Source organism: Streptopelia decaocto (assembly GCF_964273445.1).
Source record: "Streptopelia decaocto genome assembly, chromosome: 1".
NCBI classification, from domain to species: domain Eukaryota; kingdom Metazoa; phylum Chordata; class Aves; order Columbiformes; family Columbidae; genus Streptopelia; species Streptopelia decaocto.
This window is the reverse complement of record NC_138663.1, coordinates 149,465,438-149,490,196: the sequence shown is the minus strand read 5'-3', so window position 1 is coordinate 149,490,196 and position 24,759 is coordinate 149,465,438. Positions and strand designations below refer to the sequence as shown.

At 43.6% G+C, this 24,759-nt stretch overlaps 1 protein-coding gene across 1 annotated transcript; it reads left to right on the top strand.

Moving 5' to 3' along the window:
- Window positions 1–441: 441 nt before the first annotated feature.
- Window positions 442–24,759, top strand: LOC309435168 (uncharacterized protein; the record flags this gene model as incomplete). The annotated part of the gene is made up of 16 exons (XM_082043093.1): window positions 442–511; window positions 3,251–3,411; window positions 4,508–4,532; window positions 4,626–4,739; window positions 5,614–5,754; window positions 8,432–8,538; window positions 9,042–9,162; window positions 9,368–9,902; window positions 12,313–12,491; window positions 14,870–15,030; window positions 16,534–16,558; window positions 19,194–19,307; window positions 20,478–20,618; window positions 21,447–21,697; window positions 22,494–22,611; window positions 23,393–24,759. 16 exons carry the CDS (start codon window positions 442–444, stop codon window positions 23,938–23,940), a joined length of 2,811 nt encoding a protein of 936 aa, XP_081899219.1. The 3' UTR covers window positions 23,941–24,759.

Below are 24,759 nucleotides of genomic sequence, written 5' to 3'. Positions count from 1 at the left end.
ATCATACTCAAAAGCACTGAAAGGCCCTACCTTGACTGTCAATTCAAGATAAATATCGTGTCTCTGCTCTCTGCATGCAGAGCTACGTGGCCAAATTGATGCCACGTCATACATATACAGAGTCATTCATGTTTCTCAAGAAAAAGGTGTGTTAGGTACAAAATGAAGGCCCAGGGTAGCAGCCTGTGTAGCCAGCATGGCCTTTGCACAGGTCAGGAAAGTGCACTTCAGAACTCAGCTCCTGATTGTGTGAAAAGGGCAGGTTGCAGGATTTCTGTGTGACCTTCTGCTCAGCTTGCTGGACTGTCACAGATCTTTTCTTGTTTCCATGACTCGCCGGCCCCTCCTCTGGCTCCGAGCATTTGGAGCGGAGCTCTTTGGCCAAACAGTCCTTGCTGAAATGTCAATACACAACCGGGACGCTGGCTCACGGGGTTCATCATGGTTTCCAGGCAGTGCGTGGCTTTGTTTCTCTGCTTCCCGCTGCTGATTCCTCTTTCTCTGGATGCAGGTATGTCATAGGATATGGCTGTAATTATGTTTACTGGCAATGGACCTCTCTCCTTTTACTCAGACTTAATTCTCATTGCAAGTTTTGAGCACTGTTGCATGTTTGTCCTGCCTCTGGTTGTGCCTGTGAGTTATTCTAAGGCTCTTGTTTGCTTTCAGTGATGGCATCCATGCACTTGTTTTGCCAGCTAAGGAAAAGCACTTGAATGCAGCTAAGTCAATCTATTCTCTCACTGTGGGAACACCATCAACTGCCTGCCCACTGGGCAAAAACATGGATTTCGCTTTATTGTTATTTCATGTTGAATTGGGGTATTTTTCAAAGCTGAGAATCACCTGTCATTCAGCTGATGAGAAATTAAGGAGATGAAGATCCATGCTGTTTCAGCAGCAGTGAAAAGCAGTGCCGTGGTAGCTCTCCAGTATCTCCAGTGTCTGAAAATCAGATCAAAAATTAATAAAGCAGCCCCAGTGCTTTCAGATTCCCAGTTAGGCATTGACTAGGTCTCCTGCATTGCAAGGAAAAAAGCTGGAAAAAATACATAGCAAAGTCTGAAGTGTTCCCATGTAAACAAGTAGAGAATGCCACAATAAAAGTGTGAGGATGTCCCCAGCCATGTGCCCAGGCACACTCCTCTGATGGAGCCTGTGCAATGATGCATGTGTCATGTATCTGCAGTATAAGGTTAATGACAAGCCTTTAAACAAAGCCATATTAAATGCATACAGCTGGACTTAAAAACCATGGCAGAAAGACCCAGCTGACATTCCTAAAATGGACAAATGTTTAGAGAATCATAGAACCATTTAGGTTGGAAAAAACATGTTAAGATCACTGTCAGTGTTTAAGAGGCATTTGGACAATGCCCTTAATAATATACTTTAGCTTGGTGAGCCCTGAATTGGTCAGGCAGTTGGACTAAATGATCATTGTAGCTCACTTACAACTGAAATCTATTCTAGTCATCATCAAGTCCAACCGTAAACCTAACACTGCCAAACCCACCACTAAACCATGTCTCTGAGTGTCACATCTACATGTCTTTCAAATACCTCCAGGGACAGTGACTCCACCACCTCCCTGGCCCTTCTCTGAATGCCTCTGAATGCCTGAAAGATGCCTCAGTGTCTTTCTTGTAGTGAGGGGCCCAAAACTGGACACAGGATTTGAGGTGCGGCCTCACCAGCACTGAGTACAGGGGGACGGTCACTTCCCTAGTTCTGCTGGCCACACTATTCCTGATAGAAGCCAGGATGCTGTTGGCCTTCTTGGCCACCTGGGCACACTGCTGGCTCATGGTCAGCTGGCTGTTGACCAACACGCCCAGGTCCTTTTCTGATGGGCAGCATGAAGCACTCAGAGATAAATTCTATGTGCACCACACAATATTTCATTCCTTTAAGTAACTTTGACATATAGTGAAAATTACCGCTACTTTGCACATAATTCTACAAATGTTCTGATTAGCCACAATGTTTAGAGATAACTCACCAGACTGGAATAAAGCCTCTCAGGATTCATGTTTGTGTATATGAGGTTTGAGGACACATGAATCTTATCCATCAGCAACCACATTCCTTCCAGCAGGTAGGAGGTAACTCCTTCTCTCTCAGGAGTTAACATAGTGGATAATATCCTGTGGGAATGGCAGCCAGTATACAGAAGCCCCAGCCCCCAAATCTACCCACAATCCTAGGTGAAATAGTTAAAAGTGCTGAAATGTAAGTTGTTGTCATGAAGCTTCAGAATCCCCTAGTGACATGAGGAGAAAAAAATTCAAAAATAATTATTTCAAGACTTTTTCTGTGTAGTACATGGAGTGAAAGCAATGAGACCTCTTGTTCACTATACCAAATTATACTAGGAGGGCATAGTTGTGTGATGTGCTTGTATCCTGAAGTTGAGGAGCAGATCAGTGTGATGAGGATGCATCAGCTCTTTCAGTGCACACTTCTGTCAGCTGGAAGTTGACATAGCTCTACGGTGTGAGCTCTGCTCACATTTGCTGTTGAACCCATGTACCAATGTCTTTCCAAATCATGGCAGAGACACAAAAGGAGAAGATCCACATGGCTGTGATTTATGGTGCTGGCAGCAGCTAGGAGCCATCCACAATGCAAAGAGCATTGTCCAGCCATCCCTATGTACCTTAATGTAGCCTTTTTTAACAGAAGAAAACTGAAGATAAATATATTAAAGCAGTGGTTCTATAATTGTGGTCCACCAGTGGCAGGGGAAGTGCCTTCTTCTGGGCCAAAGGGTGAAGGGGTATGAGATAACACCAGTGAGGAATGGAGCTCTGGGGAGATGAGGTGACTGGAATCCACCTGTCACCAGGTGACTTACTGCAGCAAGTACAGGAAAATTAGGTGTCGCCATGTATGTCAGCACTAGATAAAGCAACACGTGCTTTTTGGCTGCTAGAATGGAAAGAAACTGTGCTGCAACTGTTGAGGCCTACTGAATGATCTGTGATGGGATCTTAGGGGTTGCTGACATATAGTGCTGGTGTAACATGGCATCTGCTCTTCAGATTTGGGCTCTGTACTTGTGTGCTGCCACCTCATCTAAGGCACCAGCCAGAGGAAGGAGGTTCTTTCACATTTGCCCATTTATTTTCTAAAACATCTCATAGAAAGTTTGGGAAGCAGAAAAAACTTTCAGGGGAAATTCCCTCACCTTCCTTTGTGTTTGGAGGAGACAGCTGTACAACAAACAGAATGTGTCACTGTTTTTCAGTCTTTCTAAAGCGGGAAGAGGCACACAGCATTTTTCGAAGGTCAAGACGAGCCAACAGCTTCTTCGAAGAGATAAAACTGGGGTCACTGGAGCGAGAATGCATGGAAGAAAAGTGTTCCTTTGAGGAAGCAAGAGAGATTTACCGTGATGATGAAAGGACAGTAAGTAACATGGGGCTGGGTGAGCGATCAGTCAGACAGACTCCCCTTACTCTAGATCAGGGGTGTCAAACTCTTTTTCACTGGGGGCCACATCAGCCTTGCAGTTTCCTTCAAATGGCCAAACATAATTTTAGGACTGTATAAATGTAACTACTCCTACATTTATACAGTCGTAAAATTACGTTCGGGCTTTTGAAGGAAACTGCAAGGCTGATGTGACCACTGGTGAAAATGAGTTTGACACCCCTGATCTAGGGTGTGCTTTCATAGAATCATAGAATAGTCTGGGTTGGAAGGGACCTTCAAAGGTCATCTAGTCCAATCCCCTGCAATGAGCAGGGACATCTGCAACTAGATCAGGTTGCTCAGAGCCCCATCCAGCCTGGCCTGGAATGTCTCCAGGGATGGGGCACCTACCACCTCTCTGGGCAACCTGGGCCAGTGTTTCACCACCCTCAGTGTAAAAAATCTCTTCCTCATGTCTATCCTGAATCTCCCCTCTGTTACTTTAAAACCATCCCCCCTTGTCCTATCACAACAGACCCTGCTAAAAAGTCTGTGCCCATCTCTCTTATATACCCATTTTAACTTCTTTGACACTTCAAACTGTGAAAGCAAAAAAGCACTTTGTGTCCTGCTGTTTGCATTTTTCTCTTATATTTATGTGGGACATGCAGCAGCAGAGTGAGTTGCCAGAGGGCAGACTGCATGGGCCACCCCAGGCAGCACTGGTCTGGGGGATGGTGGGAAAGTGGATGCTCTCTAAGTCATCTCCCTGTAATTCCTGACCCGATAATACATTAAATTATTGTATTGTTCAACATCTGTTTCACTCAGTCTTACCTCAACTATGCAGAAGTTTTTGATGGATAACCTCTGTGTGTGTGTTACACAGTGCCCTTCTCTATTTGTATATTAAAATAATGTAGAATGTAGAAAATAATGTAGAATATTGAATGGATGTCAACTTGCATAAATTATAAAGACAGAAGAGGCATCACTGTGGCTGTCTGTAACCCCTCCTGTGCTACAAGGGCTATAGGACTTAACCGAAGTTAATTTTTCTTTAATTAAATCTCACATATTTTTCTTCCAGAAAGAGTTCTGGCACATCTATTCCGGTATGATCATTTGGGATGTTCCAGCGGCTGCAAAAATACTCCCACTGCTGCAGCTCTCCGTGTGAGCCAGACTGACACTGAATGTTTTTACAGACCCTAACCAGTGTGACTCCAACCCCTGTCAGAACGGCGGGAGCTGTGACGACCAGTTTCAGGATTATGTTTGCCGCTGTCCTGTCGAATATGAGGGCAAAAGCTGTGAAAAAGGTCAGCTCTGGCATAGCTTAACAAAATTAAAATGCCGTTATTAATTCAAACGCAAGGCATTGAGATAAACAGTAGCAGTCACTATCATTCTGCATCATTCTAGCAGTGACGGCTACTGGTCACACTGCCTGCGGTGACGCGTGATGGATCTAACCGGCTGGCAGTCAGGCACTGCAAGGCACCGAGATAATTATTACCCTATGATGGCTTCGTGAAAAAAATTGCTTTTCATGCACCATCTGAGAGAAAAGGAGGATTTATTTTTTTCCTACCTAAGTGCCGAAGTTACTTTGACACAGAAGCGTGGTGCAGTACGTGAAGGAGAACCACACCACACATGAGTCATACAAAGCCTGAGGGGACAGATCCAGCAGTTAATGAAGTCAATATACATCTTTCCACTGATTTCAGTGGGCACTGCATATTGGCGACTACTCTTACACCCCCAGAACATGCTGAGCTAAACGACCAGGCACTGGTCAAGTCTAACCGGACAGTCTCAATTATCATCCCAGAACATCCTTCTGCCAAATGGCAAAATACAAAATAGTTATAATTTTTCAGTCATACATTACAATGGTTAGCACACAATTACAACACCTTCATCCTTCAGACAGCTCAGCTAATGAATAAATGGACACTAATTCAATTTTAGGTGTATGTTTCTTAAACACAGCCTTTTCTTCCCTAATCCCTGGAGAACCAGGCCTACCTAGCTTTTGCCAAATGGAAGGCGCTTTTGATGCAGTCTACATAAATCCCAGGAATCTGCTTTGGTGTCTTGCTTCTCTGTCAACACTTGAAGTTGCAATTGACTCATGTTAAGCACCAAAATGCATATTTGGAAACCTAAATGTTCTTTGTCTGGCTTTAGCCGTGGCAGACAAACTGCAGTGCATTTACGACAATGGTGGCTGTGAACAGTACTGCACTGATGAACAGTCTGAAAGACGCGTGTGCTTCTGTGCAGATGACTACACTTTAGCGAGTGATGGCGTGTCCTGCATCCCCCAAGGTAAGATACTAAGATACTAAGCCTAAGCCAGCTCTAGAATAAGTTTTCAACACCTACATATCATGGCGTGCGAGGTATAACCCAGAGCCACCAGCTCCATACCTCTTCTTTAAGGGCAGAGTCCAGTGTGGTCCATTTGGGCTTCTGGTTGAAGTTAGATACCCCAGAAAAGCAGCTGGCAAAGTGTGCATGCTGAGCAGGGAGTCTTTGGGACCTCTCCTTCCCACCACCAGAGGTCTGCTCCTCTGGGACACAGGAAATTCAAGTTTGAACATCCCACCTGCTAGGAGCGAGGAGGGAGCTGAAGCCCTGTCTCCTCCTTGGGTAGCACTCTCGCCTCTGGTCTAGTGGAAGAGAACTGAGAAGTGGAGACAAGCTCATGGCCAAGTGGTCTAAATAAAACAGAGCAGCAGGTAATCAGGGATTTGGGGTCAGGGTGAGGGGTTTCCGGTGAGTGGAGGGGCTCTGGGCCTCACAAGTCCTTTTTTGTTTTAGCTTATTTTGTGTGCAGCATACTTTTACTGTTGGATCTCCAATCTGGAATTATGACTATGGATTTTATTACCATATTTATTTCAGCACAGGTGTCAAGAGGGAAAGAGGCCGATTAAAACCAAAGAAAACCAGTTTTGTTTTTTTTTTTCTTTTTCTATTTGATAGGACTAATACACTTTTGGTATTCCTCTAGACATTTCTCTAGACACTATGGCCAGATATTTCTCTCACTCATCTGACAAGGTAAATTTCAATTGGGACTAAGGTAGCGCAAGTTTTATTTTCCCAATACATAAGCTGGCACCTGACTCTTGCAGATGCCTACTTGAATTACTTCATTAGAGGTGAAAAGGAGACCCCTGGGGATAGAAACATAATGGACAGAGCTGCAGGAAACATGCAAAGTAATTCTGAGGGGTGATGCCCCCCTACATGCACCTCAATGGAGCACTCATGCAGAGAACTGATAATGACAACCTAGCTCTCAACGACAGCAATTTCACTAGGAAAAAAATGTCTACTAATGTGCTTATGCCTTATTAACAGATTCTGCAGTATCACATGATGGAGAAGCTGCTTTTGTTAAAAGCTGAGAACAAAGAATTCAATAGTCCCCAGAGGCTTTTCAGCATGTCTTCCCCTGCAAGGAAGATGTATTTGTTGTTGCTTGCTTCTTGGGGACCAAAATAGCTGTAGCGCTGACCATGTGTTGCAAGGAGACAAAACTGTGTCACTGCCACACTGCCAGTCCCTTCACCATCCTTCTGTCCATCTCTCATGACGGCCCTTTCAAACTCCCAAATTTGCATTGCCCTGCATACAGCATTAGAGGGGATGGGTTTGTCTTACATCTATGCTGATTTTTCACCAGCTGCCACCAAAGAGCTAGTCCTGTTGCTCCATACCTTGCCTGTACCTGTAAAAGCTTGACACTGTCTTTGTATCAGCTGAAGTGATTGGCACGTTCAGGCTATTACAGATCTGTGAAGATGTTGAATTCAGCTCAGCACAGACTGGAGGGCCCTGGCCCCCAAAGTGATAGAAAGCGAGCAGTCCCCACAGCATTTACAATGGGACAAGGGGCAACGGTTTTAAGCTAAAAGAGGGGAGATTCAGGCTAGACATAAGGAAGAAATTTTTTACACTGAGGGTGGTGAAACACCAGCCCAGGTTGCCCAGAGAGGTGGTAGATGCCCCATCCCTGGAGACATTCCAGGCCAGGCTGGACAGGGCTCTGAGCAACCTGATCTAGTTGCAGATGTCCCTGCTCATTGCAGGGGGGTTGGACTAGATGACCTTTGGAGGTCCCTTCCAACCCAAACTATTCTTTGATTATCTGATTTTATGATTATCACAGAGTGACTGCTGAATGGAACGGATGGTGTGTTTAGTTACAACACAGCCACGTGGCACACAAAAAATCTCAAAGGTAGACAACCGTCTTTAAACTAAAACTGTTGGGTGAAGGATGTACTGAAAACACCAAGGCTTCCTCTGCACTGCATGTCAGTCACAGGTTCAGTCCTGGAGATCTGATTCTCTTATTGCCAATCTTCACATGCTTGCGCACGCTGAAAGCAGACCTTAGACTGAGTTGTGCATTCTGGAAGAAGCAAGGATGCTCTGGACCCAAGAAAACTAAGCACAGTCTGCTGGGAGGCATACCAGAAGATATAATGTCTGCTCCTAGGAGATCTTCAGGTCCACCCAAACAAGGGATAGCACGCTGCACATCCCATGTTTACGCCTGTGTCTCACCATGCTGTGGATGCTGTGCAATTGGTACAGCTGAGTTAAAGTCAGCAGGGTTACTCAAAACATGGAGACTACAAAGCCTGACAGAGTCACTTCTGCTTTCCAGCCTGCAGCCTACCTCATTGTGTTGACATCTCTCTTAAGCAAGTACACTTTTTGCAAACTCCTGTGGTAGGTGATTATATGTCAATGACAATGTATGGCCCTGCAGCCTATTTGTAAAAACACTTCTGGCTGTTGTCAAACAAAAAGACTACTTACCTGCTGAGCTGCTTTAAGTTACTTTTGAGAACCCAGGCTCCCAGACTAAAAACCAGGTTTTCAGCTAACATAACTTCACTGAAGACCTTACACATTTTGCTGTGAATTCAGTGCAGTAAAATCACACTTGCTGCCCTTTGGATTGGTTTGTTTGTTTGTTTTCCAGTGAAATACCCATGTGGAAAAATACCAGTACTGGCAAAAAAAAATGCAACTGAACGAGGGAGAATAGTAGGTGGTTTAATCTGTCCTCCAGGTGAATGTCCATGGCAAGTAAGTCCTCAGAAATCTTTCATTGCCTTTTTTTTCTTATGAAACCACTTTCTTAAATACATTGGTTTAAACCTATTATGTTAAAAAAATCAATAAAAAGTTCCAGGTCTGGATAATCAAATTCCCTTTTCATCCATAGCCAGCAGATCCACCTGTTTCAATCACACATCTTAGCCTTGTTCTGGAGTGACTGCTTTCATAGGAGTGGAGTGGTAACACAAGCTCTTCTATCTCCTAACCCCTTAGCCCTTCACCTTATTGTCAGCAAGAATTTTAGCTGCAGCCTGCAGGGATATGCTCTTGGCCACAATGGGCTGGCTCCATGCTACAACGTGGAGAAAAACTCAATGAAAAGACTCTCCACTCCTAAATCCTTCAGTCAGCACCATATTCTCAAACACAGTTGCATCAAGTACCAGAAAGAAGTAATGTAGCACCTGACTACTGAGATTCAGATCAAGTACACATTTAATGTAAGATATAAATTTGTTTTATTTTGTCAGGCCCTTATAATACAGAATCAGAAAGAAAAGTGTGGCGGTACCCTTCTTGCCCCAGAGTGGGTGGTCACTGCAGCTCATTGTTTGGATTATACTCATCCTAAAGAACTTCGGGTGAGACTGGGTATGTATCTTCCTCTCATGTTATCGAGATGCCATCACAGCAGCACCTTCTCATACTGACAAACCAGAGTAAAAGACAAAAAGTGCAGGCTTTGACAGAATAAGGGAATTGTCCTTAAGTGTCAGACTAGAAACCCCTTATCTCTGCAAGCTTCTGAGGAACCAAGGAGCTGCCCAATCTGATTTGCAATTAATAACTTTTCCAGGTGAACATGCAATAAATTATGATGAGAAAACTGAGCAAGAAAGCGGAGTCGCCAGGATAATAGTTCATGAAGGGTACACGAATGGACAAGTCAATAATGATATTGCCCTTCTGCATCTGGAAACACCTGTGAACCTCACTGATTATGTGGTGCCGATATGTTTGCCTGAAAAACGGTTTGCAGTGTATGAACTGTCCTCCATCAAGTTCTCCACAGTGAGCGGATGGGGACGCCTACTAGATGGAGGTGCCACCTCTTCTGTTCTGATGAGAGTTGATTTACCACGGGTAAAGACACAAGAATGTGAAAAGGAGACTGATTTAAATATTACAGAGAATATGTTCTGTGCAGGAGACCTGACCGGTGTTAAGGACTCCTGCAAGGGAGACAGTGGTGGACCTCATGCTACAAAGTACAAGAACACTTGGTTTCTGACTGGGATTGTCAGCTGGGGAAAGGGCTGTGCTGTTCAAGGCAGCTATGGGGTTTACACAAGGGTATCCAAATACATCGACTGGTTGAAGAAGCACATGGATTAATAATGTTGAACCAGATCATTCCCAGATCATGTTATTGCCCCTCAGTCCCACTGTGCCGTTTCCCTATTGAAACATTCTGTCATTATCTTAGATATGTGATACCTGTGATACCCACACCACTATTAATGATTTCAAACAAGCTTAATGTCAACTTGAATATATAAAATAACTTCCCTACCAGTATTATTTGTAAACTTGCATATTTTTGTCAAGCAAGTGCAGAATGGTCACAACAAATAGGACTCAGCATCTCTCTCATTCTGCACCCACTTCTGCTAGGGGACAGATCTAGATGCTGAGAGAAAGCCTGTCAGCAACATGTCAAGCGTACCATGATCCTGTGGCTGCCCTCTTAGCTTCTGGTAATCAGTGATGTACAGACTTCCTGAGCCAGAAGTTGCACCGAATGGTCCTTAAATGAACCTGTTGTCCTCAAGTGTGTGCAATCTCTTTTGAACACATTTATGCTTCTGGCTTTCACAACTTCCTATGTTGATGGGTCTTGTAATATAATGATGCAATGGCATAAGAAATAGAAAAAGTGTTTATTTGAGCTTATATTAAAGTAGCTTTCTCCTACAGTTGCAGTGGCAATAGGTATATTTGAGAGGGAGGAACTGTAGAGAGCCTCCAGAAGAAGAAAGCTGGGAAAAGGTGGATTTCACATTTACAGATCTGCTACGAAAACTTGATTTTAGTCTTCTTGCAACAAGCATTATTGCAGTAAGGCTACTATGTGTAATATTCAACCCTATACTTATGAGCGGTGAAGAATACCACTGATTTAATCTTGGTATTATGCTCACTGATACTGAATAGAGAAAATGAAATGGAATGTTTGTTTAATCTGTTGTCCAGTATAATCTAAATTGTACTCTCTGTCCTGAGATCTAAAACCAGAACAGATAATTACCTGACCATCTGCAAAACTCTTGCCAAAGACCATTCTCTAAAGCCTTAATGCATGAATGGTAGAGCATGAAAAGCTCTGAGAACACCATCAACTATACCATTAAAAAAGGCACCTTCTAGCCTAAGCATCAAACCAGTGAAAAGGTGAGGGAGGTCATGGATAAAACTGACCAGGAGATTAGAAAATAGTTCAAGTATCCTAAGCAAAACTTACACTTTGGATTCGTTCAAATCATGCTGGATATCAACTCAATCACAAAAGCTTATCAGCAAATAGGACACTTAAAATTGACCATACTCTATTATCACAGGAAAACATTGACATTATATAGTACATATACCATGTAATACTGGACATCCTATAACTTGCTTTCTGAGGTCAAGAATAGAATGCTATTTATTTAAGTAGTGAACTGAATTGGGAAAAGCAGCACATTCCAGAGACCAGAGAAGTAAGAGGTCTTACAGAAGGAAAACATACCCCAGAGGTTCTTATTACTCCTTAAAGGAAAACACATATGCCAGCAGAATATATTCCCAGGAAGGTGACTAGGAACAGTGACCAGCAAATAAAACCTCATTTTCATTGGCATGAAGCACTTGGCATTGCAAAATCACCCCTTCAGACCCCTCGAGCTAGAATAGTTTTGGGTTTTCCATGCTCCATAGGATGATTTCTACTCTGTAATGTTCCAGTGTAAATATTGACATTTATGAACAAATCATCGTCTTGCAGAAAAAGGCTAAAGTGCTGAAAGAATACAACCAGTACTAATGGCTGCACAGTGTCTTTTTTCAAAACAAAGCTGGAGTTCAGGTATATTTTTGATAGAACAGTCTATTTAAGCAAGTCAAGAAGATGAAGGAGACCCAATGGCAGGCTCTTGAAGCACCGAAGATGTGGCCTCCTCAGCACACAGAGACCTCACCGGGCACAGCCAAGGGAAACTCCCCCAAAAAGGGGAGATGGAGGCTAAGTGAGTGTCAGGCCAAGGTCACCAGGCCCTGCATGTTGAAACTGTGGAGCCAGCAGGTTATAGCGCTGGGATGTGGGAAATGCAGGTGGGAGCTGCCAAGGCCAGCAGATGGTTTGGGGTGGGAGCCCGGCTTTGCCCCTGTTCAGCCTGGCACTGAGCCCCGCACCTGCTGGCACTGGATGGGGCACTGCCGACTTCAGCTCTGGCTCATTGGAGTGATGGTTCACTTATTTTCCCCTGCAAATAACATAAAATTACAAATGCTGGCTTCCTTAGGTTCAAAAAGAAAAGAAAAGAAAGCAAAGAAAAAACAAAACAAAACAAAATAAAATAAAACAAACCAAAACCAAAACCAAACCAAACCAAACCAAAAATTAAGAAGAGCCTCATCATCAGGCCGCCCCCTCCCAGGCTGAGAGATCCCGCGGCGGGTTTCCCCGTTCCCCGGCGCTTCCGCTATTTCTGGGCAGGGTGAAGCAACGCCGCTTCAGTCTCTCCCTGCCCGAGCCGGGTGAAGGCTTCGGCTCCGGTCCCGTCTCGTCCCGTCTCGTCCCGTCCCGCCGGGCGGCGGCGCGGTCCCGCAGGGCCGGCAGCAGCAGCAGCAGCAGCGGGGGCTCTGCGGCACCATGGCCCGCCGGCTGCTGCTCCTCCTGCTCTGTGCGGCTCTCGGGGGCGAGCTCCGGGCTGAAGGAGACGGTAAGGCGGCACCTTTTCTTTTTTTTTCTTTTCTTTTTTAAGTGGGGTGGGGTGTGCCCCACTCCTCACAGGTTTTAGTGGCTGCCGGGGAAACGGGGGACGCGGTGGCGAGTCGTCGCTACAGGCCGGGGGGTCGAACCTTTGGTGCGTTAGGGGGAAAGCCCTTCGGTCCCCCCAGAGGGAGGGGGCCCTGCCGGTCCCTGCCTGCGCGGGGAGCCGCGGTGGGGAACGGGAGCAAATACCCCAAGGCTTGTCTTCTCCTGGGGGCTCAGTTTCCAAACTGGCAGAGGGCTTGTCTGCACCTGTGCCGCTCCACACACCCCACCGAAAACTGGGCGAGCTACGCCTTGGGGGCAGGGAGCTCCCAGGGGGCACCTCGGGGTGCTGGAGCCATGTCCCGCTGTGGTGCCTCCATGCCTTTCCAAGGCTGCTGCCCCTTCCCATTTCCCCCCTATAAAATGGGAATACCGAGGACAGCTGCCCTGGCAGCCTGAGGTGCTCAAGTCTGTGAAGGGAAGGTTGGCCAAGGCTGGGCTGGGTGCACTTGGCCATGGAGGGGCTGGGGGGAGAGGGGGGAAGCACATCCCCCCACCCTCTGTTTGTGCCGCTAGGGTCAACACCAAAGTCCAGAGCAGCACCACCCAAGTGGCTTTTCAAATGTTGTGAGCTCTTCAGTGAGTCAGCCCTCTTAGGCTTTAAAATGAAGTCTTCCGCACGTTTTCGGAATGTCCTACTTCAGTTGACCCATGCCTATTGTTCCTTGATGGTTCCGAAGAAGGAAGTATGACAGAAAGCTTGGGAAAGAGAATGGCCAGCCTCAGAAGACTAATTGGCTGGTTCAAGTTTACAAAAACATCCTCTTACATGGGTGATGTGGAGGCAAAGGCATACAGAGTCGATAACTGCACCAGCTGCATCCTGTCACTTTCCTGTCACTGCAGAGGGGGATTTAAGGGCAAACAAGATAGTGGGTGAATGAACTAAAAGTTGCTGAGCTACAAGTTACAAACACTTTCTGTAAGCCTTCCTTGCAAGGAGCCTTTTCAGAACAAGTGGGACACCAAAGTACCCGTGGACTCTATGGGATCAGTTAATAAAACCAGCACTGGCTGATGCATCAGTTTCAGTTAAAGCAGAATAAGTCCCCTCTGTGTTCACTTAGGGGATATTAGTCTATATGATTACTATCAGCAACTTCATTTATTGCTGAATTGAGCTGCATGAAGAATGCTCCAGAGGGTACATGCAAACTGACCACTGAGCATGAACCATTGGCCTTCAAGTCCCATTTGCAGCACTGCAGCACTGTCTTCCACACTCCAGTCTGTTATTGGAAAGCATTTGTTCTCTTTAAATTTTAAAAGATAAGTGCCAGCTTCCAAACTCTGCAAACCTTCCTAGAATATATGCTTTTTACAGGGTAATTGACAATTTATTTACTCCAGTGTTATTTCTGTTTTTCCTATCTGGTAATGTATGCACAAGTCACTAGAGAGTAAACAGTATTGTTCATGCAGCCAAGTGGCTGGGCTGAATTTAATGTCACTGAGCCTTCAGTTTAAATCAACAACTACCTGCATCTTGAACTTGAATGCAGCAGGTCTCACATTTCCAGGACATCCAAGCTTTTAAAAAAATAAACCAACCCAGCAAATTGACCTCAAGCTGTACTTTCCTGCTGAAACTGATGTTCATTTACTTCTGCTCTTCGTTAAAGCTTAGAACACAGCTTCCTTGGCTCTGCCTGCACACATATCAGTAAGGGAGGAACATTTCTGCAAGCAATTGGGAAGTGTTGTTAAGAGGGAAGGAAGACCGCAGGGTAGTGCAGTGGGATTTGGGGTGGTGAAGGGCAGAACTCATACACAGGCTGGACTGTGAGACAGCTTTTCCCATGTGTTAGTAGACACTTTACTGCATCTTGAGTTTGTGTGTCATTTACTTTTTGCACCACAAGTCCCTGGAGCAGATGGTGATGTTGCCTGGTTGTCAGGTTTTAAAACCAAATCAAGGAATGCCGTCTTCATGGCCTTCAGGGAAAGTCATCCTGTTCAAGTCTGGAGTCTTGAGCAGGAGCAACAGAAACATAAGCCCTCAGCAGCAAACAGCATCTTCTTATTTTCAAGACTAAAAACAGTAGGAGAGAAGTTGGAGGGGGGCTACAGTTTGTCCTGGAGCTGCTCATTCTCAGAGAGAGACTGCTCTGAGAGATCCTGAGATCTGTCGGTGGGTGAGGACTGAGCTCACAAGTAATGTTGCTTACAGGTAGAATGGTGAGAGGATCTATTTTGGTTTTGTTTCTACTTCATTTATTTCTAATGACTCTTTACTATGACCAAATGTTACCTGACACCTGTATAATTTTATCTATTGTCCAGTATTCATCAAGAAAGAAAATGCCGACAAGTTCTTGGAAAGAACAAAACGTGCAAACTCTTTTTGGGAGGAATTGAAGCAAGGCAATATTGAAAGAGAATGCAACGAGGAGCGCTGCTCAAAAGAAGAAGCAAGAGAAGCCTTTGAAGACCAGGAGAAAACTGTAAGGATGAACTAATATGAAACATAGGTCTATATATTAATATTTCATGCTTACAAAATAGTATTGAGGTCTCTTGCGCTGGGGCATCAAAACTCACAAGTTACTCCCAATCATTTAACACAAAGAATAAATAGTGGTCTTGACTGTGGTTGGAATTGCCAAGGCATAAAAAAACAATAACAGTCTTAATTCAACTCTTGCAATGACAGTCTATGTTAAAGCCTTCATTCTTTTACATGTTCTGATCTGTTTAATTGCCATTGTGTGTTATTTGACCTTTAAATAAATTAATGCTAGCCATCTTAGAAATCTAGTCACCCTGTCTGGGTGGCATAGCTGAGTCTCATGACCACGTTGAAGAGTTCTTAGGTGGAGAGTCCACAGGAAGGTTGAGAAGGCAAATGCTGACATGGAACTACATGGGAGAATTTTGCCAAACTTATCTCAAGCAACTTTGCAGTGCTTATCATTTTGTGGGTCTCTTTCCAGCATTTGAATCAACAGAATGTATCCTGTGGACATTTCTTATGTGCCTTAGTGGTAATTTGCCCACACAGAATGAAGTTTGTATGTGTGACTCTTATGTCACCTGCCCTACCCTGATGGCTGCTTAACTTTAGACAGAAATGCAGTCTGCTTGCAAGCTCAAAGGAGACTTAAAGATGTGGGGCAACTATGGGGTTTGGGGTCAACAGAACAGGTAGTACTTGAAAACCTGAAGCGACCTGTTAGTGGAGGGGAGCTGGGAACATTGGCTGTAGCTATGTGGTTGTTTAGAACAGCCCTGAAACTGCAGTTGAGGTCAGGTTCATTTCACTGTAGTGTTACCTGATGGCCAGAATGTTCTTGGAGTGGCCCTGAGACGACCTGGGTGGAGAGCCATGGGTGCATCACTAGGGTACTTCAAAGTGTAAGGGTTGCTGATCTATAGCAGAAACAGCACGGCCTGTTCTGCCTGGTGACCAGATGCACTGAAAAGGACTGTCTTGGACAGACAGCATGCCCGGAATCCTCCATGCAGAGGGAAAGAAGAACACAAATCAGACAAACTATTTTTAAATCTCAGAATTCCTGAGGTCCTGATTCATGGGGGTATGGAGAGGGGGAGGGAGACTGAGAATTTGGCATTGCGGGAATGTCAGTAAATTCAGTCAGAACTGCTGGAAAGACACAGTTATGCAAGAAATCAAGGGCCTTATGCGGAGTGAGTCACATTAGGAAATCTTTAAGGTGTTTTAGATATTTCTGAAAAATGCATGAGACTTGTTTCTGTAGAACTGGGCACTATAGGTGGGTCATATGGTTTTAATTTATTAAATAGTAATAGCAGGCTGCAAGGCATTGTATGTGCTTGTAACTTAAATATTTGTTTTAGCAATTGTTATCCACAAGTATCCTCTGTATGAAAGCTCAAATATTCAAATACGTTTCTGGAGAATTCAGTGATTCTCATCTAACTCTTTTTGTCTTCTTTTATTCCTCTTTTCCCACGCGTATCTGTAGGAGGAGTTCTGGAACGTGTATGTAGGTAAGAAACACTCTGTGATTGTTTAGAGAATTAAGCCGCCTTATTGCAAGGTTTAAAAGGACACACCTCTTAAGTAACCACTTCCTGCTCCCTTGCTGCTTCTCTTTTCACCATGGGACACCCTCACTTTGTGTTGCCACTGAAGAAGGAATCTCATTTACTGCCTTGCTCTTGCGTGAACCCAGTTGCTTCATTCAAAGGCAAGGTTCACCTGCCTCCAGTTGCTGGGATGATCTTTGTCCTCTCAAAAAAAAGAATATCATCCCTTTGCACGCAAAGGACAGTGAGGAGCAGAAACTGGGTGTGTGACTCTGCTGGTCAGTTGTCTTCCAGAGGGGCAGCTGGAACTCAAGATGCAAAGAGTCATAGAAGAGGGTGGCACTGTAGCCAACACAAAGTATTAAACTGTGTCGCACAGTCGCTTGCCAGTTTCCTGCCACCTTCCATGCCAGAGTGTTATTGATTCTTGTATTACAGAGCATTTTATGTGGTGTGTTTGCTACAGAACTGTTTTGACATTCAACAAAGATATGCAGGTAGATTAGCAGATACTACCCATCAGTCTTTTCAATTTCTCCTGAGGTCTGCGTTGTATTTATTAGGATTCTAGTGTTTGCAACCACTATGCAAGGACAGATTTTTAATGTATTAGTGTTTGCTGACATGTTCTCCTGAAAGTATGTGTCCAGCTTGTGTGTTAGGAGGAGTACCTTAGAAACGTTGACCACAGACAGCTCAGCTTTGTCTTTTGGAGCCTGCAGAAAATTGAAGACAGTTGCATGAAGATATAAATTCACAGTCTAAGCAGGGGGCGAACTCTGCAACCTACAGGCTGAAATTTGAAGCAAAGGCTGAGTCAATGTTGCAGTGAACAGGAATGGAAAATTTCAAACCGTTTCCTCATGAGAATGCCAGCAGCAGAACATCAGCGCCAGTGGTCTTAGCAGAAATGCCAGTTTCATACATTTTAAACCACAATCCATGAATGCTTTATTAGTGTTCGGAAGTATTGAAAACCACGGCTGCCCTCAGCCAAGCCACTAGAACAATTTGTCCTCACTTCCTAAGTAGGGGATTCTACAGTGCTTTTCTGCAATATTAATATTAAACTCATTACCACGGCAGCAACTACAGTGTAGGGAAAAACTAAGCAAGTATGCTTTCTAACATTAGGATGCTGCTAAGCTAAGACCACTGCAGAACAGAGTGGAGAGAAGGCAGAAACCAGGAGCTGTGCTGCAGGCTTTGGGTCTGCCTTGCTTTTGGTAAATGGTTGTCTCGCATCAGTCTTCAATGCCACTGTGATGGACCATGTAGCCGCAGCATTTGGAGCCCTGTTGTTTTTGGCCATGAGCAGGTATGTAAGGGATGTTGAGGTGCGAGCACAGTACACCAAGCCCAGCAGATGTACCCTGTGGCAGATAAAGCTGCAGCAGATGAGGTCACAGGCCAGAGCCACCATGCAGGTGGGAAGTTGGAACCTTAGGATGAGCAGCTTCTTGCATCTTGTCTCCTCTGTGGGCATTGCTGTTCTTCCAGCTGCTCCAAGCAGGAGCAGAACAGGTGGTAAAACACGGAAATTTGAAGAACATGTTATCTAAACCAATGAATTATTAAGCAAGTGTCACTTCTCCGGATATCCTCCTTTTCTTATCGAACAGTACAGAAGAACCCAGCACGGTCATGTGGTGGGTGAACAAAGCTATTACAGCAGGTGACAGGATGGGAGAGACCATCACAGCGAGCACCAGTGCAGGAGTGAGATACCTTTGTGGGGTACAAACATGGAACATGCCTCCAAACACAGTGCAGCCTCACTGTCCTTTATGTGAGTTTGTGAGATACATGTGGCTGGGGACCTGGAGTCAGGTCAGCCAGGTGTGTCCAGGTGGCAGAAAGGAAGAAAGGCTGAAAAAGTAAGTTTCAAATATGGGAGCTCCCAGCATAAGTGTGGGGAGTGTGATGTAAGAGCTGATGGTTTTAAGGTCAAGCACATACCTCGATGGATAAAATGGGACAATTCTGGTACTGTAAGCAGCACAAAACAGGAATTTGGCCTGCACGCATGAATTTAACGGGGCTTTGTAAAGCATTTTTGTTTTAATTTGTTCATCTTCTGATTAATAAGCTGGTGTCAGTTTATTTAGATGAACAGCACAGCAGGCAAAAGACATGCACCAGGGATGAGATGACCTTTAAAGACATAAAAGTTGAATTGTCATTATTATGCATAAATTATAGAGAAATGCAAGAGGCCAAAAGGTTAATATTTTTAGATAATACTTGCAACATAGAAATGTCCTGTCTGCATTTACAACCTTCATTGTAAATGATGTGTACCCTGACCGTGAGGTATTACTTTATTTTCCTGCAAAAAAAAAAAAAAGGATTGTGTACAAGCTGTTCTAAAGCAGCCACCAAAAACAGATTGCAAAACTGAGGATGAGTGTATGAATCATTGCTGGTTTGGAATTATTTCATCTGTAGTGTTTGTTCCATCTGGAATGTGGCAACTCATGGGACGTATGTTTTAAAAGAAAAGATGAAAGATTATTTGTTAACACTATCACCCCTTGAGAGTTCACTGAAAATGCTTACACTCTTACAATACTTTGTTTATTTGTTTGTTTTGTAGATGGAAACCAGTGCAGCTCAAATCCTTGTCAGTATGGTGGACAGTGTAAAGATGGAATTGGTTCCTACACTTGCTCATGCTTGGATGGTTATCAAGGCAGGAACTGCGAATTTGGTAGGTTTCTGCTTTAGAGAACTGTGGCAGTGAATTTCCCAGGGAGCTGAAATACAGAGAGTTAGCTCTTTCTTAATGAGTATTATTTGCCTCTTGGAAAAATGCAGAGTAGGATGGCAGTCAACAGTGAGTTAGGATAGGAGGCTAGTGCCAGAAACATGGAGCCCTAGTGGCTCTACAGCTGGATAGTGTCAGTGAATACTCCGAAGTTGCACTTGCTCCAAAGAAAGCCTTCTCAATTATGATAGTGTCTCATTACATGAACTTGGAGCCCCAAAACATGATGGTAAAACTAAAGCACAGGATTTGTATGACTGATATCAAAGAGTCTTTATTGCAAGCTCAGAAGTATAGCCTCCCTGCTCAGCTCGCAGCAGTGAAGAAACTAAGAAAGTAGATTTCAGTAGACAATGCAGAGATTTTTTCAGTTTTGCAAGGAATACTTTTTTTTGCATATAAATCCTTCCTGAGTCTGACTTATGTGGCATACAGCTGCTACCCACATGGTGTCTCTGGAGTGTGTATGGGTAGCCAAGAAGTAAGAGGGGAGGGTGTGGAACTGAAGTTCAGACACAGGATGGGGGGGGAGTGATGAGGAGTTGAGCTTTTTAAGGCAGGAGGGAGGAATCATGTGAGGATTTAGATTGGATATTAGGAGCAATTTATTCACCGAAAGGGTTGCCAAGCACTGGAATAGACTGCCCAGGGAAGTGGTTGAGTCCCTAGAGGTGTTTAAAAGACGTATAGATGTCGTTCTTAAGGACATTGTTTAGTGCCAGAGTTAGGTTAATGGTTGGATTCAATGATCTTGAGGGTATCTTCCAACCCAAATGATTATATGATTTTATGATTTATTAATATCTGGACTCCTGTGTTAGTGTTTTATTCATTCTTCCACTGTCACTTGTCTCTGCTTTTTTAAGCTCACCATGATACGGCCACTGGGCCCACATGGACTTGGCAAGTGTGTTTCAGGCAGTGAATGTGATTGAGCTGTAAGGCATAAGCTAAGGTTAGCCACTCACGATGTGACTACAATGTGCTTCAGGTGTTTTACAGGTGGAGATATAGATCCTGGTTAAAAAGTGCAGTTAAATTTGGTGAACTTCAAAATCTTCTCCAAAGTCAGTGTTTATTTACAGTTTTTCTCCAAACTTTCCTCTTTCACAGTGATACCAAAGTACTGCAAAATAAACAATGGTGACTGTGAGCAGTTCTGCAGTATCAAAAAAAGTGTACAGAAGGATGTATTGTGTTCCTGTGCAAAAGGGTATGTTCTAGCAGAGGATGGCAAACGCTGTGTTTCAACAGGTATGGAGCCCTGTAATAAACAAATAGCAGTGGTCTTTTCGACCATCAGTGTTCTACATGACATAGATTTAACACTGAGACCAAATGATTTGATTTCCAAAGCCTTCCATGTGTGAGGCATGTGATGGACTATCTGAATCTGGCTGATTTGGAACCCTTTGCCAGGTGTCTCTCACACAATTACCTGAGTAGGCTGCTGTTGACAGGAGAAAAGCATTTGTAATTGTATCTCATTTACTTGAGCACTTACAGTCCATAGAAAATAGCAGCTCGCCAAAACTTTTCTGCTTCAGATTTCAGTTAACCTAACATAATAGTAACTGATGACATTAAGTAATTAAGATTAATGCTGTTTACATTTGTACAGTTTTGTTGTATTTCAACAAACCTGGGGGAGGGGTAAATGAGCCATATACTCATGATAGTGGGTTTTACATCCTTTATAACTAACAATAAATTACTGTCATGAACCATATTATTCCTAAAATAAAACACTCAGTTTCCTAATTAAGATGGTTTCAGTAAGAGCAGGTACATGAATATAGCACGGTAAACAATTGAAAATAAATTATAAGTAGTTTGAAAACAGTGACACAGAAAACAGAACACAGAGACTGAACCTATGGACAAATTTTAGGACTACAAAATGGCTTTCAGTTTTCAAAACATCTGATATTCCTCCGTTGTTGCATCTGCCAAGGTTCTGCTGGAGTTTTGAAAAGAAGACAAATGCATTAACTGATTTATTGTGAGATGGTGTTGTTAAGGATTTTCCACTTGTGCTGCTGTGTCTGTCTTTCTCTAATTTTAAAATTTTTTCCTTTACAGTCAAGTATCCTTGTGGAAAAGTTTTTGTGAAAAGGAAAAAAAGGTCGGTTATTTTGCCCACTGATAATAGCAGCGTAACTAGTGATCAAGACGTCTCTCCCACAAATGGAGCCAGTCTGGAGGAGGACTTTGTGACTACCACAGAAAGCCCAACTCTCCGTCCTGGCAACGAAACAAGCGGCAAGACTCCCTATGTCGATACCAGGATAGTAGGTGGTGATGAGTGTCGTCTTGGTGAATGTCCATGGCAGGTAAATCTGGTGTTTGTGCTCTGCGTGTAAGTGGAACATGTTTCTGTGGGAAAGTGTGCACTTGTTCACTTAACCTGGTTGCCTTCTGAATGTTACGCACATAGTATGACATTTGTAGCTGGAGGTAGCTGAATTGTGTGAACCTGAGCACTGAGATGTGCTGTTTTGCAAATTGCAACCTTAAACTTTGAAATGAAAGGCTTTGTACAATTTTAGATGGTGCTGCTTAACCTGTCAGCAGAGAGGGATTTTGTGTCCTGCTGGCCTACCAGTGCCATTTTTGCACATCATCTTCCAGTTCTGCCTGCTAGCAGTCCATTTAGGTAGCACGTCAGGTAAAGCATGCATTTGCTTCACAAATACACTTTCTAAGTTTTCCTCTTGAATTTGGACCAGCCAAAATGAGTTCCTGTATTCAGGACACTAACTAGGGGTCAAATGGGAACAGAACTCGGACAGGAATTTTCTGGGGTGGCATGTCCACGGGATGAGGTGATTTGAGGACTGCACTCCCCCTGCTCAGTCAGTGTCTTGTTCCTACAAGATATCACTAAGCATTGTGATGAGGTGACATGGAAGCCAAACATCTGCGTCATGTAAAGACAATTGAGACTCCATAGCAGTACATGCTGGTCTATAGCATATGTGTGTGTGTATGTGATAATTAGGAGACACCTGTGGAGTAGTACATGTTCTACTAACAAGCATGTGTGTACTCTGCAGAGAAATGAATTACTATTTGTAGCTCATTGAAGTTAAACTCCTTAATTCTGCAGTTATCTTTTTTCTTTCGTAGGCTGTTCTGCTAAATGAGGAAGGGGAAGAGTTTTGTGGTGGAACTATTTTGAATGAAAATTTTATACTTACTGCAGCTCATTGCATGAACCAATCCAAAGAAATCAAAGTGGTTGTTGGTAAGTGATTATTGTATACCTGTGATGTCTGAGCATGTGTTGCAGACTAATCCCCTGTGCTCTAAATATAATATGAGATGTACTCCTATTACTGTATTTCTTATGGTATGTTAATTTGTTGTTGTTGGTTTGCTTTTTGTAATTTCTTGTTATTGTGGGAAACCTGCTTTGTAATAAGAGGAGCAGCTGATGTGAAAGGTGATAATGGTGCATCCCTTTCTTCTTTGCCAGCTAATTGGAAATGATTAAGAACAAAGGTTCTCGAAGTGTTGGCTAGCATTGTGTTCATCCAAGCAGTGCTTCTTCAGCAAGCACTGCTGGCTCCTTGGAAGCATGCAGATTTGTTTCTGCAGGGACATTAAGAAAAACTGTGACACATGGACTAGAGGAAGAGGAATTATGACTGCTTAATTTCTGAGGCATCAGATCAGCAAATTTTATATTTGCACTGTTTTAGTCTTGACTTAGACCAGTTTCTCTTCCATGATATAAACCACGCCCAAGTTCCTGTAAGAGCATCCACCCAAAGCTGCTTTAGTTTAGCTGAATTGGTTTATGCTTTTATGCAAACTGGTACCAAAATCTCCATAAGGCAAAAGCTCAGAAATGAAACTGCTCCAGGTGCTGCTGATAAGTATCGCAAAACATTCTTACAGTTTACCTGTACAGTATAAAGGCTTAGGCAAAGAGTTTGGAATGGGTGTACTACTCTTCTTCTTCATCAAGGTTTTTCATTTCTTCTGCTCTCCATATTAATGACCCTTTTACTACTCTTGTACAGGCGAAGTGGACAGAGAAAAGAAAGAACAGTCTGAAACAATGCATACCGTGGATAAAATACTTGTTCACACTAAATACATTGCCCAGACGTACGATAATGACATAGCCTTAATAAAGCTAAAGGAACCTATAACATTTTCCGAGTACATTATCGCAGCGTGCCTCCCTGAAGCAGATTTTGCTAATGAAGTTCTGATGAACCAAAGATCTGGGATGGTCAGCGGCTTTGGGCGTGAATTTGAAGGTGGACGACTATCCAAAAGACTGAAAGTTCTTGAAGTCCCCTATGTTGATAGGAACACTTGCAAGCAATCCACTAACTTTGCAATAACCGAAAACATGTTCTGTGCTGGTTATGAAACAGAACAAAAAGATGCTTGTCAAGGAGACAGTGGAGGTCCCCATGTAACCAGATATAAGGATACTTATTTTGTTACTGGAATTGTGAGCTGGGGAGAAGGATGTGCAAAGAAAGGCAAATATGGTGTCTACACCAAACTGTCCAGGTTCTTACGCTGGGTAAGAATGGGCATGAGACAAAGCTTGTAGTGCTGTGGCTCTTGATCCTTTGATACAAGATGCAGTTTCTGTAATGGCAACTTTATTCTTTTTTTTTATTATTATTTTTTCTGTCCACATCTGCTAAAATTGTATTGAGAGCTGATTCATTAAAGTTATGGTGCTGCTTCTTTTTGTTTTAGTCCCGGCATTAAGCGTGTATGTGTGGACTGCTGGTGGTGGTTTGGATTTGGACAATGAGGGTCTTTCCCCAGACAAAATGGATGTTCAGTGGGCTCTTTTGTTTGCTTGTTTGGTTATTTTTATTTTGCCATTTTGGTTCCTATCTGTTTGCCCAAGTGCTTCCACCAGAGGCTCCTGGACATAATATGAGCCTTCACTAATCATGATGAAAGTGGGAAGGACGGGATTGCAGTTAAGCCTCACATTGCAAGCAGCTGTCTGAGGAGGGAGTTTGTTATTACTTGAGCTATGTAGCTTCTACCTGCAGAAGTATTTAGAAGATTAAGGGAACAGGGTGCTCGCTTGGTAAAAGCTGAGACACAAGTAAGTATTCAACATGTGCTGCTAAATAATCACACGTTCCACAGAATTGCCTGCTTAGGTCATAGCAGCCAATTAAAATGGGGGTTTGCATTACATGGATTGTACTTCACTTTAGTTTAATTTGAACACTTCTGCTCATCAGAAAGAAAATATGTGCACGTTCACTTTTTTCTGTATCATGTTCTGGATGGTGTATGGGTGAGGATCGGGAAGCTCCTTGCATGTGGAGTTGTTCTGAGTTTTCTGTAAGGTGCAATATTGATGTACACAGGCCATTGAAATAAAACCTTTATTCTTTTTTGC